Source organism: Prionailurus bengalensis, chromosome E3 (genome assembly GCF_016509475.1).
Source record: "Prionailurus bengalensis isolate Pbe53 chromosome E3, Fcat_Pben_1.1_paternal_pri, whole genome shotgun sequence".
Taxonomy (NCBI): domain Eukaryota; kingdom Metazoa; phylum Chordata; class Mammalia; order Carnivora; family Felidae; genus Prionailurus; species Prionailurus bengalensis.
Window position 1 is genome coordinate 29,528,104 of NC_057357.1, and position 16,676 is coordinate 29,544,779.

Consider the following 16,676-nt stretch of genomic DNA (forward strand, 5'->3'; position numbering starts at 1 on the left):
TCTGTTTAATACAGTTGTATTTCCAGTTTAAACAAATAATATACACTTATGTGTATCTCTGTATAAACGTGGAAGAAAATCCAGAAAGATGTCCAGAAACATGCTAACAGTGGTTTTCTCTGGAGAGTAGAATTATGAGGGTATTTCACTTCCATACCCTACAGTTCTATGTTATTTTAAAATAACTAAAAAAATACATGGTTCTTTTCTAATTCAGAAGCAACACACAAAATGCCAGTCACATAAAATGGTTCGGCTGCTCTGGGGAGCGGTGTGACATTTCCTCAAGAAGGGAAATACAGAAGGTGACTTCAGGCCCCAGCAACGGCACTCGGGCAGACATGCACGGGCCCTCGGAAGCACAGGGTTACACAAAAACCCACATGCAAAGGATCAGAACAGCTCTGTTCATAAGAGCCCCCAAACGGAGCAACCTGAACGACTGAAGGATGGATACTCAAGTGCAGCGTAGCCACAAGTGGGAATACTGCTCAGCCATAAAGATGAAGGAAGCATTAGGGGTGCCTGGGTGGCTCAGTCAGTTAAGTGTCTGACTTTGGCTCAGGTCATGATCCTGAGGTTTGTGGGTTTGAGCCCCACGTCAGGCTCTGTGCTGATAGCTCAGAGCCTGGAGTCTGCTTCGGATTCTGTGTCTCCTTCTCTCTCTGCCCCTCTCTCGCTTGGGCTCTCTCTCTGTCTCAAAAATAAATAAACACTAAAAAAAAAAAAGATGAAGGAAGCACTGACCCACGTGACAACTTGGATAAACCTTGAAAATGCTCTGCAAGGTGAAAAAGCCAGACGCTAAAGAATTCCGTTTACAGGGATTACTCTAACAGGCAAATCCACGGAGCCAGAAAGGAGAATGGTGGTCGCCTGGGGATGAGGGAGGGGGCATGAGGACCAAAGCAGGGAGGGTAAGAGCTTTCTTTTTGGGGTGATGAAAATGTCCTAACACTAGACTGTGGTGATGGCTGCACATGTCTGTGGATACATTAAACAACATGGATTGGACACTTTCAATGGGTGAATTTCATAGTATGTGGGTTATGACTCAGTAAAGCAGCTTACAAAAAGGTCAATGACACGTCAGAAGAGCCAGCGTCTCACCTTCCATTCACTCTTTCAGATAAAAACCGGTCTCTGTAGAGAGAGGCCCAAGGGCCCAGCTGCTCCAGCCAGAGGACCACTTCTTCTGCTGTCCATTTGGCCACAGCCTTGTGGACCAGGAGGTCGTGCTCAGATTCCCTGCTGCTCCAGTGATACACGAGGAGGACCACCTGGGGACAAGGGACAGAGGCCTTAAGACACAGAAAGGTCAGAGAAGCCAGCTTCTCACGAGTGTGGGGCAGGGAAGGGAAGGCTGAGCTTGACGGGAATGACGCTGAGTTGGTACAATGAACCACTGGCACCGAGAGTTGCGGAGGAGAACTCCAGGTGGGCCCCTGTCTCTGCTGGTTGTGGGGCCGTGAGGGAACAGAGATGGGAACAGGACTCGGTGTAGAGCATCTGGGAGCGCAGCACCCTGGGCCCCAACATCCTGGCCAGCATAACTGCCTCATGTGCCTTTTCTACTGGAAAATTTGTAACCTTTAAATTTGTGTAGCATGGGGCGCCCGGGTGTTAAGTGTCTGACTTCAGCTCAGGCCATGATCTCGTGGCCCATGGGTTCGAGCCTCACATCAGGCTCTGTGCTGACAGCTCAGAGTCTGGAGCCTGCTTCAGTGTGTGTGTGTGTGTGTGTGTGTGTGTGTGTGTGTGTGTATGTGTGTGTGTGTGTGTGTATGTGTGTGTGTGTCTTTCTCTCTCAAAAATAAATAAACATTAACATAATAATAAATTTTCGTACCAGGGAACCGAGAATAAAACAGTCTCCGTGTGAGATGTTAGTAAAGGGCTATGCTCAAGACTCAACCACCCAGGTAGACACGGTCTCGGATTCCAGTTCTCACACCTTCCTGCATCTGTTCCCTCACCTCTAAAATGGGAATAACTGGGGCACCTGGCTGGCTCAGTCGGTATAACATGCGACTCCTGATCTCGGGGTTGTGAGTTCAAGCCCCATGCTGGGGATAGAGCTTACATTAAAACCAAAATAATAGAAATGGACAAATGGGATGGGAATAATCACGGTGACTATTGCAGGGGTGAGGAAGAGGATGAATGGAAAGAAGCTAAGAAGAACTGGGCCCTGAATATTACACTGCCTACTTGAGTACACAGCTTCCCTGAAGAATCATCCGACCCAGCGGATGTCAAATGCGTGCAGTGAATGACCACATACAGGTAAGCTATCAATTTCCACAGAAGTGATGTCAGTGAAAACTGGGAGTGGGTCAGGGGGCAGAGAAACAGCGGTACACTTACTGCCACACCAGTTAAAGCGGTGAGCACTCCGGAAAAGAATCCCCCACCTCTCTGTGCATTCACTCGGCCTGTGTTGGTAGCCAAAGGAGCCTGATCATTCCCGTATTTGTGAAAGGCTGCAAGACTCTGGATTATGTCATTATTCTGCTGAATGTCCTCAAATCGCATTCTAATGGCATCAGGAAATAATTTTTCAATGGCATCCCTATGAAGAATAGGAAAAAAAATCACGTGACAGTTGTTTGACTAAATACACTTGGGATGTTCAGAGGCTAAAATAAAACTAACAGTCAATATTTAACAACATACAGGCACTTTAGAACAATGGTCAAGACTGACTATGGCCCGGTTGGTAACACCAAAAAGGACTGGAAACAACCGATGTGTCCACTGTTAGAGAAACAGTTAAATTATGGTCTATTCACACAATGGAATGTTACAAAGTTTTAAAAATGAATTTACTGGATATCATTTGTATCAAGATGGATAAATTTAAGACATACATATTGTTGAGCGGAAATAATAAACGATGGGGTCGCCAGGGTGGCTCAGTCGCTTGAGCACTCAGATTTCGGCTCAGGCCATGATCTCACAGTTCGTGGGTTCGAGCCCCACATCAGGCTCTGTGCTGACAGCTAGGAGCCTGGAGCCTGAAGCCTGCTTCGGATTCTCTGTCTCTCTCTCTGCCTCTCCCCCGCATGCACTCTGTCTCTCAAAAATAAATAAACATTAAAAAAATTAAAAAACAAAACAAAACTGTGGAGCCTTATAGATAGTACACCACTGATGTGAGGAAATATTTGCATTTCCTGCTGGCACACATAGGTACAAAAGTATCGTTAAAATTCTGAAGGAAATCACAACGGAGGCATGACTGAAATGACTCTGGGGAAAAGGAAGGATGTGGTGTAAGATGGGGAGGGGGAGGGCAAAGGGATCTTTATCAGTAAGCACTCTCATTTTTTAAAAAGAATATAAACAAATGAAGGTTATCTATGTATTGCTGATGTTATTCAACATTAATTCCAGAAAACAAGTGGAGCTGTCTTCGTTTTCAATTACACATAATCAGAGAACCTTCCTTCAATTTAAGATCAATCTGCAGGTACCCCAGGCTGAGAGGTGAGAGCAAAGTGCTTGTCAATGTATCTCCCATGAAAAAGAGAATGTTAGGTTAACGTTTTCAGGGAACTTTCTGGTACTCTGTTAGTATCAGGAAGGCAACAGAAGAAAAGCAAGGACTTTAGGCTTGAAGACGCGACAGGTGCAATATGCATGCAAGCAGAAAGGAACCCTCTCTCTGAAAGGTCCTGCCATTTGTTGTGTGAAGCTATACACGGAAGACCATCTCTACTGATGTGAAAACTGGAACAGTTTATCAAAGGTTATGAAAATCAGCAGCAAACCGATTCGTACAGAGTCGTGCGGTGACGCCATTTTCTCTATGAGACCTGGGGTGTTCTCAGCGGATACAAATCGATAAAAAGTGTTATAGGACAAAGCATTACAAGCAATGGTCTGATAACCAGAATTTGTTTTTTCCTTTATGATAAATAAACACAAACAAATCACGGTCACCTGTGAGGAAGGAAGTCTGGCTTTGCAGGTCCTTGAGCCCCCTGACTCCCAGGCCAGCAGATCTAGAATGACAGTGGGGGTCGGCCCTGCGCCTCTGGCCTTCTCAAACATGGCTGCTCCCATGAAGACAAAGCATAGTGTGCAAGCTGTATGGGCTACCGATATGGACCGAGCGTTACCTGAGGAGAATATTGACTTTGGGGAAACCTTCCCATTTTTCTCTGCATTCTGGACACTCTGTTTTCTTCGAAGAGGCCCACCATAAAGCTAGGCAGTGCCGGCAGAAGCTATGCCCACAGTTCAAGGTGGTGGGGTTAACCAGGATGTCGTAACAGCAGTGGCATGAAAATTCACTAACAGAAATCTGAGGGGTGGTGCTCTTGAGAGGGTCACCTTCCTCATCGGTCATCTTGTTCAGATCGTTCTGTGCAGGCCCCTCCATCTCTTAGAAAATCCTGGGGTTCACAAGCACAGAAAATTTCAGATTTAGAAAACTGCTCCAAAGCATCATTAAATCTAGGAAAAAAAAAAAGGCAACAGATTTAGAACAAGGGTTTGAGATTACTGCCGTTCTGTTAAAGCTGGTTTTTATAAATGTTTTTCTTTAAATTTTGTTTACTTTGAGTGAGAGGATGAGTGGGGGAGGGGCAGAGAGCAAGAGGGAGAGAGAGAGTCCCAACCAGGCTCCTCGCAGAGCACAGTCATGGGGCTTCATCCCATGTCCATGAGATCATGACCTGAGCTGAAACCAAGAGTCAGATGCTTAACTGACTGAGCCACCCAGGTGGCCCCATTAAAGCTCATTTTTAAATGTGATCAATTTGACTTTTAAAAATTCACATTCCAGAAACCAAATAAACCTATTGAATTTCATTCTGCCCTGTCATACTTCTGAAAATTAGGTGAAGCAAAATAATGCAGTGGAAAGTTCAGGGGACTTGGTGACAGTGGGGAATTCTAGATCCTTCTCTAACTTACTTGGAAAATGTAATTCCTCTGGCCTCAGTGTTCTTAATTACATTTCTAAAGTCCTTTCTTGTGTATGATTTTACATAAACCAACTTCTTGGTGGAGGGGGGCGGGTCCCTGGGTGGCTCAGCCAGTTGGGTGTCCAAGTCTTGATTTCAGCTCAGGTCATGATCTCACGGTTTATGAGATGCAGCCCCACATTGGGGTCTGCATTGACAGCATGGAGTCTGCTTGGGATTCTCTCTCTCCTCTCTCTTTCTCTGTCCCCCTCCCCCAATTGTGTACTCTCTCTCAAAATAAATAAAGAAATAAACATTAAAAAAAAAAACACAGCTTCTTGGGCCAGTTAAATGTCTGAAGTTGGCAATAACAGATGTACTTCATGTAAATAATGCATTTTTTTTATCCAAATGTTTTCTCAGTAGGTAATTATTTATGTTTATTTCATAAACATGTGATTTCAGAGGCTCCCACAGGTACAGTACCAAGAAGTGAGTGAAGCCTTATTTTGTGAGGTGCCCTGTGCCAGGTCAACTCCCTAGAGGCTCAATATACCCTTTCCTCCCAACTCAACCCGAACACACATCATGCCCTCTGGATCTGGCCAGTCGGGTGCCACAGAAACATGCCAATGTCGCTAATAAGCAGATGGCAGAGGACCATCTTCTTGTTCTCATCCGGGTCTTAGGAGACTGTTTTATTGAGAGGCAGGACGGTGCAGGACACCATGGAGTTAGAGTCGCTTGCTCTGTGACTGTGCACAAGTTACTTGAGCTCTCTGAGCCCTGTGTTCTCAACTGTGAAATGGTAGTTAACAGTATAAAAACCGCCAAGGTTTCTTGTGAGGATCAGAGAGGTTGAAAGTAAAGTGGCAGGGACGGTGTATGGTGTAAACAGGGGTTAATGCAATGACTATTCACACTACTCCTGGTATTAAGACAGTGGAGGCCCTGGTGAGTAAGGGTTTCTCCATCTCGCTACTGTGAAGAGAAAGGAAGTAGTAAGTCACTCTCCATCACCCACAGCGATCATGTAGAGAAGGGCTCTTGTTTTTGCAGTAGGGCTGCCTGCGTTCTTATTAATCTCTGCCATTTGCTAGCTGTAGGGTCTGGACTTCTTGGGAGTCTCAGCTTCCTTGTGTTTAAGTGTGCGTGTGTGTGTGTATGTGTGTGCGCGCGTTAAGAACAGCATTTACCCCCACTGGGAGGTTTAAGAATTGAACAGGAGAATGCAAGTGAAGTATCTGATCCTACAGAGCCTGACATGTGGTGAGTAAACCATATAGGGTAGCAATTTGCCTGATTTTCAAATACAGTCATGAGAATCTTATCTTTTATTGAGTGGCATATTATGCTTATAGAATACCATATTTTACTTATTTATTTATGAATGTTTATTTATTTTGAAAGAGAGAGAGCGTGTGAATGTGCAAGCAGGAGAGGGGCAGAGAGAGGGAGAGGGAGAGAATCCCTGACGGTGTGGAGCCTGGGGCTCTATCTCATGAACTGTGAGATCATGACCAGAGCTGAAGTCAAGAGTCAGACACTCAACCGACCGAGCCACCCAGGCACCCTTAGACTACTATAGTCTAAATAAGCAAATCTATAGGGGCACCTGGGTGGCTCGGTCGGTTAAGCCTCCAACTCTTGGTTTTGGCTAGGTCACGATCTCAGGCTTTGTGGGTTCAAGTCTTGGGTGTTGCTCTGGACTGACAGCATGGAGCCTGCTTGGGATTCTGTCTGTCTCTGCTCCTCCCTCACTTGCTCTTCCTCTCAAAAATAAATAAGTATTAAAATAAACAGGCACATCTATAAACAAAGACAGAAGAAAATACAATGAAGTATTTGTAGTGGGTCTGGGTATGCTGGGTGGGGGAGGGTCGTGATTATTTTGGTTTTCTGTATATACCAAATTGTTTTTAATAAAAATGTATATTATATTATAATAATTACAAAAACACATATAAAATTGTAAAAAATATATTGTATTCCCTTTGACACAACACTAGTGGGGGATTTTAAACTCCAACAATAAACACAGCTAAATTTTAAACTCAGTGTTAAAGTGGAATAAAGGTCCTCATCAGTACTAAAAAGACAATTAGGTAAAGATAAATATAAAATTAAAGGATTAAATATAAAATTTTAAAATATAATAATTACATTCATACTGTTATTCACAATAATAAATTATAGTAAAGAGGGGGACCACCTTCTGTATAAGCCTAAACTGTTGTTTTTGGGGCACTTGGCTGGCTCAGTTGGTGGAGCATGCTACTATTTAAAAAAAAAATTTTTTTTTTAATGTTTATTCATTCTTAAAAAAAAAAATTTTTTTTTAATGTTTATTTATTTTTGAGACAGAGGGAGACAGAACATGAGTTGGGGAGGGGCATAAAAAGAGGGAGACACAGAATCAGAAACAGGCTCCGGGCTCTGAGCTGTCAGCACAGAGCCCGATGCAGGGCTCGAACCCACGAACCGTGAGATCATGACCCGAGCCGAAGTTGGACGCTTAATCGACTGAGCCACCCAGGGGCCCCATGTTTACTCATTCTTGAGAGAAGACACAGCATAAGTGAGGGAGGGGCAGAGAGAGAGGGAGACACAGAATCCCAATCAGGCTCTAGGCTCTGAGCTGTCAGCACACAGCCCGATGCAGGGCTTGAACCCATGAATCATGAGATCGTGACCTGAGCCGAAGTCAGACGCACAACGGACTGAGCCCCCAGGCACCCTGGAGCATGCTACTTATCATCTCAGGGTTGTGAGCTTGAGCCCCACGATGGGTGCAGAGATTACTTAAAAATAAAATCTGGGGGATGGGATGCCTGGGTGGCTCAGTGGGTTTCAGCTGAGGTCATGATCTCACGGTTCGTGAGCTCAAGCCCCCGTGTCAGGCTCTGTGCTGACAGTGCAGAGCCTGCCTGGGATTGTCCCTCTCTCTCTGCCCCTCCCCTGCTTGGGCTCTCTCTCTCAAAATAAATAAACTTAAATAATAAAAATAAAAAATAAATAAAAATAAAATCTTGAGGTGCCTGGGTGGCTCAGTCAGTTAAGCGTCTGACTCGATTTTAGTTCAGGTCATGATCTCACGGTTTGTGAGTTCGAGCCCCACATCACGCTCCAACTGTCAGTGTGGAGAGTGTACCCTTTTTCTCTCTCAAAATAAACTAAAAAAAACCAATTTTTTTCAATCTTAAAAAAAGGCTGTTCTTTTTGGAAGAAAGAGTTCAAATAAATATTCTTAATGACAAACCCTAAATCATTTCTGATCATCATATTTACTTATTAGTTGTATGTTTAGTAACACTACAAAAATTCCTAAGTGCTTTCCTATAGGCAGTCCCTTCACATTGCTAAGTGGGAGATCTTATGCAGATTTTTAGAGAAAGGAATCATTTGCATAAGGTAGTTCCTTTATCTGGCTAATATTGATTAAACAACTGCCACGAGGGGGCCATTATCCCAGGAAATAAATAACTGAACCACTGCTATTAACTGAGCACCTCCTACGAGCTGGGCACTGGGTTTGCCTTCTAGGTACATTCAGGATCTCATCAGGATTCAGTGTCAGAGGAAAGATCCCAAGTGAAGGAGGGGCAGAGGAGGGGTCAGTGCCTTCGTGGGGAGCAGTGAGTGACCCAGAACTACCGGTCTGATATGGGGTCGTGTGTACCTAGGTAATGAGAGGTGGGCCAATGGGAGCAGAGAAAGGTTTCAGAGGCAATGGGATCAGCAAAGCGGTGCCAGACGATGATAAATCTCCTCAGGAAGGAGGGCCAGGCTAGGACATCCTAGAAGTAAAATGTTTCACCACTTCTGGGACTGAGGGGATAAAGAGGGAAAACAGCACAAGAATGACAAGTGATAAAGAAAGGGATGGATGCTATCTGAGGGCTGTTAAAGAAAGAACTTACAGGCTCTGGGGACGAGAGAGAAGAAAGACCAAAGATGCTGGCCAGGTGTCAGAGCTGGGGAGGAAGAGAGGTACCCTTCAGCAAGCCTCAGAGAGAAGGTTAAGTTGAATTTTAGAAAAGGTGAGTTCGAGGTGATGACACGACTCCCAAGTAGGATGGTCTAGTGAGCAGCTGGAGGGACCAAACTGCAGCTGGGAGTTAAGAATGAGGCCATTGTACGCACTTGCGAGTAATCTGCAGAGAAATGACAACTTTGTACTGAAATTAGTTTCTCACCAATTAGCCTTTTAAAACTAGAAGGTACCAGTCGTTCCCAGCTTACCCGATCCGAAAGTTTATTTCTCCTGAGAGAAAACAAACCACACGCTGACATCTAAAATGTATTTTTGGGGCGCGTGGGTGGCTCAGTTGGAGCGTCCGACTCTTGACTTCGGCTCAGGTCCTGATCTTGTGGTTCATGAGTTTGAGCAGACCCTGCTTAGGATTCTGTCTGTCTGTCTCTCTCTGCCCCTCCCCTGCTTGCTCTCTCTCTCTCTGTCTCTCACAATAAATTAAAAAATAAACTGAAAAAAATAAATCAATAAAACATGTTTTTTAAAATTAAAAAAAATTTTTTTTAATGTTTATTTTTGAGATAGAGAGAGCACAAGCAGGGGAGGGGCAGAGAGATGGAGACGGAATCCGAAGCAGGATCCAGGCTCCGAGCGGTCGGCATAGTGCCCGACGCGAGGCTCGAACTCACAAGCAGTGAGATCATGACCTGAGCCGCAGTTGGGCGCTCAACCAACTGAGCTACCCAGGTGACCCTAAAGCATATTTTTAAGTCGTATTTTGAGAAGCTGAGGTGGTCACTACCTTTGTCTTATGATTGTCTTTAACAAACTAGAAACGGCATGGACTTGGATTACATCTTGGGAATTTTGCTAGTTTCAGCTTCTCCTAAATCCAAAATGTGAAAGCGAACAGAGAAAAGAGTCCACATCTTAACCAAATTCAGTTGATCTTTTCTGCTATTTCTGTCTGCATTTGGGTCACTTCCCTGAGGGAAAACAGCACTTTCAGGGGAAGAAAGTGCTCTTCAGGGATAAAACGCAGTTCAAACCCTGAACTTCCAAGGTGTGGGTCAACACACCCTCCCACACTGGCAATGACTGAAGGCCTCTTGGGAGCACAGCGTTCCCAAGGATGTTTACAGATGTTCTGTATAAACTCGGCCCATGGCAGGAGCAGTGAGAGGCTCTGCTGGCTCTGAGTTCCTGCACAAGTAAGCACACATGAGAACGTCCCTGTAGCCTGCTGTCCCGTCCCCCCACCGGTCTGGAAGGCCTCAGAGAGGATGCTGGGGGTGGGGTGGGGGAACGTCGAACGTCGGTAGGACTGGGGGAGGAGATTCATTCCCTTTTCCAACTCCTATGCCCGGTCCACGCAGATACACTTTGGTTTGTGTTTAAGCATCACGTGAAATGACAAGTGTTAATTATCTAGTTCAAAGCTAAAGGGGAAGAATGCCTGAGTTTGGAAAAGTCTGCAAGACTGCAAACAGAGACAGGATTAAAACGACAGGTTGAACACCGCAGCATTGAAGAGTACAGTAAACCTCTGGGGACTGAGCCACTCTGAAGAGCTGTGGTTTCTGGATAAAAACTTGGGTCTTTAACTGATGTCTATAAGGCACGTCAAGAGGTCTGTGCACACAAAGAAATTATAAGCCAAGCTTGCGGTTGTCCTTATGAGGATGTAATATGAACTCTTGCCTAAAGAAGTCGGTAGGTTTTATTTAATTTTTTAAAGTCCTATTTAAGTAATCTCTACACCCAACGTGGGGCTTGAACTTACAACCCTGAGATCAAGAGTCGCATACTCCTCTAAGCCAGCCTGGCACCCTGGGAAATCTATAGTTTTTATTAGGCTCTCCAGGAGGAGCAAGACCGAAATAAGGTTAAAAACTGTTTATCCACTAGGATAAAGACTTTTAAAATGTTCGCCATCCCACTGGTCCTGGAGCGGTCATGATGAACCCAGGTGAGCCTTTCCACAGTGACGTAGCATCACCGTCATGCATTCCCACCCTCTGGGTCCTGGAACAGTCTCAACACCAGTAGCTACCACTCCACTGTGGTGACATCTGGCCTTCAGGCAGGCTTTCACATGCTGTTTCTCTTTCTCTCTCTCTCTCCCTTTCTCTTGAATTAGGTGCAGCCTTTAAAAAAAAATCTGATTTCAGGGGCACCTGGCTGGCTCAGTTGGTTAAGCACCTTGACTTTGGCTCAGGTCATGATTTCACGGTTCATGAGTTTGAGCCCCGCATCAGGCTCAGGCGGGCCTGCTTGGATCCTCATGATCCCTCTCTCTCTCTCTCTCTCTCTCTGCCCCTCCCTGGCTCTCCCTCCCACTCTCTCTCAAAAATAAACAAACAGGGGTGGCTCCGTCAGTTGAGCACCCGACTTAGGCTCAGGTCATGATCTCGTGGTTTGTGAATTTAAGCCCCACGTCGGGCTCTGTGCTGACACCTCGGAGCCTGGAGCCTGCTTCAGATTCTGTGTCTCCCCGTCTCTCGGCCCCTCCCCTGCTCATGCTCTATCTCTGTCTCTCAATAGTAAATAAATGTTAAAAAAATTAAAAAAAAATTTTTTTTAATGTTTATTTCTGAAACAGAGAGAAACAGAGCACGAGTGGGGGAGGGGCAGAGAGAGAGGGAGACACAGAATCTGAAGCAGGCTCCAGGCTCCCAGTTGTCAGCACAGAGCCTGATGTGGGGCTCGAACTCACAAACTGTGAGATCATGACCTGAGCCGAAGTCAGTCGCTCAACCAACTGAGCCACCCAGGCACCCCTAAAAATTAAAAAAAAAAAATAAACATTAAAAACTTTTTTTAAAAAGGGAAGGATACATGCACCTTTATAAAAAAAAAATTTAAAAATTCAAAAAAAATCTGATTTCACATAAAAATGCAGACTCTTGGTTTCTCCTGAAAAAAATCCGATCAAGCAAGACTGGGATTGCATATGGAGTGACAAGAATCATCGCAAGCTGCATAACTCAGCAGCTGCACTCTTCAGGGAGGGCCTATCTGCTCTGGTTTGCAAGTCCTCATCCACTTGTGTTCCTCCCCGACCTTGGGGGTATTTGCATTTTCGTGACCCCTCCTAGGTGAGGCCGGCAGAGTCTACTGATGAGCTTATGATGTTTCTGGGTTAACTGGTCTCAGGCTGGTAAGCTTTGGGAGTTCTATCAGCTGAGAGTCTCCCTGTCTCTGGATTTGCTGGCAGGTTGTTTATCATCATTGCTGAGAAAATGATTGCCTCTGAGGTCTTTCACGAAGTTTTCTGAACTAGTGCTTCTATTCTGTTACAGACCCTGAGGTCGGACACCCCTACTCGGCAGACTCTGTGTGTGAAACGCTGTGGGTGAATCGGAGGGCAAGTCTAAAGATTCTAGGTTGGCTTTTTTTCTCATCATTTCCCCAGAGACCTAGGTCAAAATGAATGAAGAGTTTGTGGGCTCTTCTGTGAACCACATATTTAGTGTACAGGCATTTAAAACGCTTGTTTTAATATTTTGGAGGTATTTACTTCCGGGTTCTGAGAAACTGTAATTACACCACATTTTTTTTCCTTCTGTTTACTTGTATCATATAACAATGATGTATACTTCTCAGTTTTAAAGGCAGATGACACGTTCTGAGTTCCCCCCCCTTCACTACTTATGAGCCATGAGACTGGGCGAATTACTCCCTCTCTCTGAGTCTCACATGAGCATATATAAGGCATGGGGTTCCCACTCCGACCTCACAGGGCTGTCGTGAGCATTAAGGAGACGCGTGTAAGCACCAGCACAAAGGGAGTATTCAGTAACTGTGGTCTGTTCTTCCACATCATGGTTCCAGCGGGACACTTCCCAAACCGTCCAAGTGAGGAATCCCAAAAGCTGTTCGCATGCTCAGGCCATATAATCAACAACTTATTCTGACATCTCATCAATGTAACTTTTAAATGTTTATTTTTTTGGAGACAGAGAGAGAGAGAGAGAGAGAGAGAGGGAGGGAGGGAGGGAGGGAGAGAGGGAGAGAGGGAGAGAGGGAGAGATCGGCGGTGGGGGAGGGGCAGAGAGACAGGGAGACAAAGAATCCCAAGCAGGCTTCCCACAGTCAGCGCAGAGCCCTTTGCGGGGCTTGAACCCGTGAACTGTGAGATCATGATGGGAGCCGAAACCAAGAGTCAGATGCTTAACCGACCGAGCCACCTAGGTGCCCCTCACCAATGTAACTTTTAGAAACACCTGGAGAGATATTATTTCCTGAGGAAAACGCCATCTCTAAAATTTCAGGGTCAAGAAATGGCATAAAGTCTTAGAAAGCACGACATGAACGAACTGGGTCATTGAGCTTTTCTAAAATGTTCACGGGTCAGCTGTTGGCACAACTGACAGGAAACAATTATCACAGCGTCACGACTTGGGCAACTGCAAGAGCTCTAGCACTGGAACCTTTTCCGTGTTTCCGCAAGAAATACCTAACTGACATGGTACAGTTATCTGAAAAATCTAGGAAGGAAACAAAAGGACTGGAATACCATATCCCAGCTATTCTGTGTGATTAAAGAACTGGCAATAAACATGGCTATTGCTCCCTCGGAAGGAAAACTGTTTGATTTGGTCAAGTACCGATCTGTAGAATCATCTAGAAGAAGTGGTGGAAGGAGGTGGTGTCACTGCCATTAACTGTTTGATTCTTTAGTCACCCGAGGTCAATTAATACAGTAATTGTCATTGAGTTCAAAGAAGTATGCATTCATAATGAGTTTAAATGGAGGATTTTTATACCTCAGCTTATAAAGACTGCATGCAATGAATCACTAAATACTACTCCTGAAACCAATGCGACGCTATATATTAACAGACTTGAATTTAAATAAATGAAATAAAGATGTCACGTAGTGATAGTTAACTCTTTAGAAGTCATAATCTTCAAACTACTTTGTTCAGTGACATATAATTATGGTTCTACCTTTTTGTTCAACAAGACGTTTATTGTGACGATAGTACATACCTAATGTTTTAGGAGTAACTAATTTAGGAGGACTAATTTATTGGGATTCTAACCTGAAAAGAGGATCTCAATCACTACTTAGCAAAGATGTTTCCCTGCAAGAATAAAAAGATTTTGCCTTTATATCGTCTTTTACCTAGGTCATTTACTTCTCTTCATTACATATTACCTGACAGCAAAGAAGAATGACAACCACTAGCATCTGCTGAGAGCTTATCATGTGAAAGATGATCCTGTGAGATGATTATTGCTCTCATCTCCACTTTACAGATGAGAAAAATGGAGGCCTAGTTAATAGAGGACAGAGCCAGGTTTTAAACCATGGTCTGACTTCTGGGGCATCTGGGTGGCTCAGTCGGTTGAGCGTCCGACTTCAGGTCAGGTCATGATCTCACAGTTCGTGAGTTCGAGCCCTGCGTCGGGCTCTGTGCTGACAGTTCAGAGCCTGGAGCCTGCTTCGGATTCTATGTCTCCCTCTCTCTCTGCCCCTCCCCCACTCATGCTCTGTCTCTCTCTCTCTCTCTGTCAAAAAATAATTAAACATTAAAAAAAATTAAAAAAAAATTTAAACCATGGTCTGACTTAAAGCCTGACCTCATAGCACTACATTATTATTGGTTCAAAGGACTAACTGGCCCCTCTATCCTGCTACTACAAAAGCTGAGAAATCCAAACTGCAGAAAATAAACCAGGAAGGGACAACACCACTGCATTTCGGAACATGAACTCTGGCTCGATGAGCATGGTGTTGCGTGAGACAAGCAGACGCAGTCACAAGAGAAAGTGGGGTGAAGGGTGCTGGGTGGCTCAGTTGGTTGAGCATTAAAAATTCTTGATTTCAGCTCAGGTCATGATCCCAGGGTGGTGGGATCGAGACCTGTGTCTGACTCTCTGCTGAGCGTGGAGTCTGCTTAAAATTCTCTCTCCCCACCCCACCCCACCATTCTCCCTCTCCCCCACTAGCACTCTCTAAAAGTTAACAGAAAGAAGGAAAGAAAGAAAGAAAGAAATAGGGATGTGAGGGGCGCCTGGCTGGCTCAGCTGGAACAGTATATGACTCTTGATCCTGGGGTGGTGAGTTCGAGCCCTATGTTGGGCATAGAGATTCCTTGCATAAACTAAAAGAAAGAAAGAAAGAAAGAAAGAAAGAAAGGAAGGAAGAAAGAAAGAAATAGTGGTAACAGTAGTTGGGAACTCCCTTATTTCTGGCACCCCAGGTCTACTTCTGGGGACAGCACTATAAACACGAGTAGAATACTACAGACATTTTATTTATTTAAAAAAAAAATTTTTTTTTCAATGTTTATTTATTTTTGGGACAGAGAGAGACAGAGCATGAACGGGGGAGGGGCAGAGAAAGAGGGAGACACAGCATCGGAAACAGGCTCCGAGCCATCAGCCCAGAGCCTGACGCGGGGCTCGAACTCACGGACCGCGAGATCGTGACCTGGCTGAAATCAGACGCTTAACCGACTGCGCCACCCAGGCGCCCCACTACAGACATTTTAAATGTCCAAAGAGTGACCACACATTTCTAGTGACTATGAAATGAAATGTGCCCAAATGCAAGCAAGGCAAAGGCCATACGTGGCAAAAATAAGAGAATATTGTGTACACCTCTTATAGGTGGCAGAAAGTGGCTTTCATGAACACAACAGAAGCACTTCCAGGCTCTTCCCATAAAAAACCTTGTCCAAAAATATTTTCTTTCTGGACGGAGTCAGACATTACTAGGGCAAAGGTAGGTAGCTAGCGCACTGGCTGACGTGCTGCCTGAACTTTGAGACCCCGTGATTCACTGCTCGTGAGGGATGTTGGGCAAGACAAGAGAACACTGAGAAGAGTGTCCTGGCTCTCCCTAGAGACTCTTCTTTTGTTTACGTTATGTGGCGTATATTTATCCTGTATTAAATGCTGTAGATGCCCAATAACTTTGGATAAAAAAAAAAACTGATTAGAAACCATACTTTAATTATTGGTTTGAGTAGTCTCTCCTTCTCCAATCAAATTCTGAGCTTCTTGAGATGAGGAACCAAGCCACAGAATTCTATCATCGTATTTGAAGTAGCTGGCACAAGGATGGGTTCTGGATACTTGTAGATGAAAATCAGATCAGCATATATCTGACTCCCTATCACAGTAATTTCTTAGAACCTCTGACATAATCATCTGAGTTTTGTGAAGCTGAAATGAAAAAGGATATCTGACAGAGAGGCTCAAGAATGTACATTTTATTTTATTTTATTTCATTTTATTTTATTATTTCTAAGTAAGTTCCATGCCCAGCATGGAGCCCAATGCAGGGCTTGAATTCATGACCCTGAGGTCAAGACCTGAGCCAAGATCAAGAGTCAGATGCTTGGGGTGCCTGGGTGGCTTAGGTAATTAAGTGTTTGATTCCAGCTCAGGTCATGATCTCAAAGTTTCACGGGTTCAAGCCCCGTGTCAGGTTCTGTGCGGACAGCTCAGAGCCTGGAGCCTGCTTTGGATTCTGTGTCTCCCTCTCTCTCTGCCCCTCCCTTGCTTGGGCTCTCTCTCTCAAAAATAAATAAATAAATAAACAAAAAAACAAAAAACAAGAGTTGGATGCTTAACCGATGGAGCCACCCAGGTCCCCCAGAAGTGTACATTTTAAACAAGCCCCTTAGGAGATTCTTAATGCACACAGAAGTTTGGGAACTAGAGAGTTGTTACATACAAATAAATAAACACGTGTGTGCCTAAATATATGTTTCAGACAAGGTATAGGTAAGGTGTGAACAAAATAAAGTTTAAACAACATTTTCAAGCTCATT

At 44.5% G+C, this 16,676-nt stretch overlaps 1 protein-coding gene across 6 annotated transcripts in view; it reads right to left on the minus strand.

Moving 5' to 3' along the window:
• BFAR (bifunctional apoptosis regulator) overlaps positions 1 to 16,676 on the minus strand; it is a 34,924-nt gene that overhangs the window by 15,656 nt on the left and 2,592 nt on the right. For 3 of the 6 annotated variants that reach the window (XM_043560487.1, XM_043560484.1, XM_043560485.1), the window contains exons 2-4: positions 4,125 to 4,461; positions 2,368 to 2,572; positions 1,111 to 1,280 (exon numbers count right to left, since the gene is read on the minus strand). In XM_043560487.1, the coding sequence (XP_043416422.1) occupies positions 1,111 to 1,280; positions 2,368 to 2,572; positions 4,125 to 4,387 (638 nt within the window). In that variant the 5' untranslated portion in view covers positions 4,388 to 4,461. Of the gene's footprint in view, positions 1 to 1,110; positions 1,281 to 2,367; positions 2,573 to 2,870; positions 2,985 to 4,124; positions 4,462 to 5,834; positions 5,895 to 9,965; positions 10,061 to 16,676 lie in introns of those variants that run through there. The other 3 variants (XM_043560488.1, XM_043560489.1, XM_043560490.1) reach the window with 3 other exon arrangements.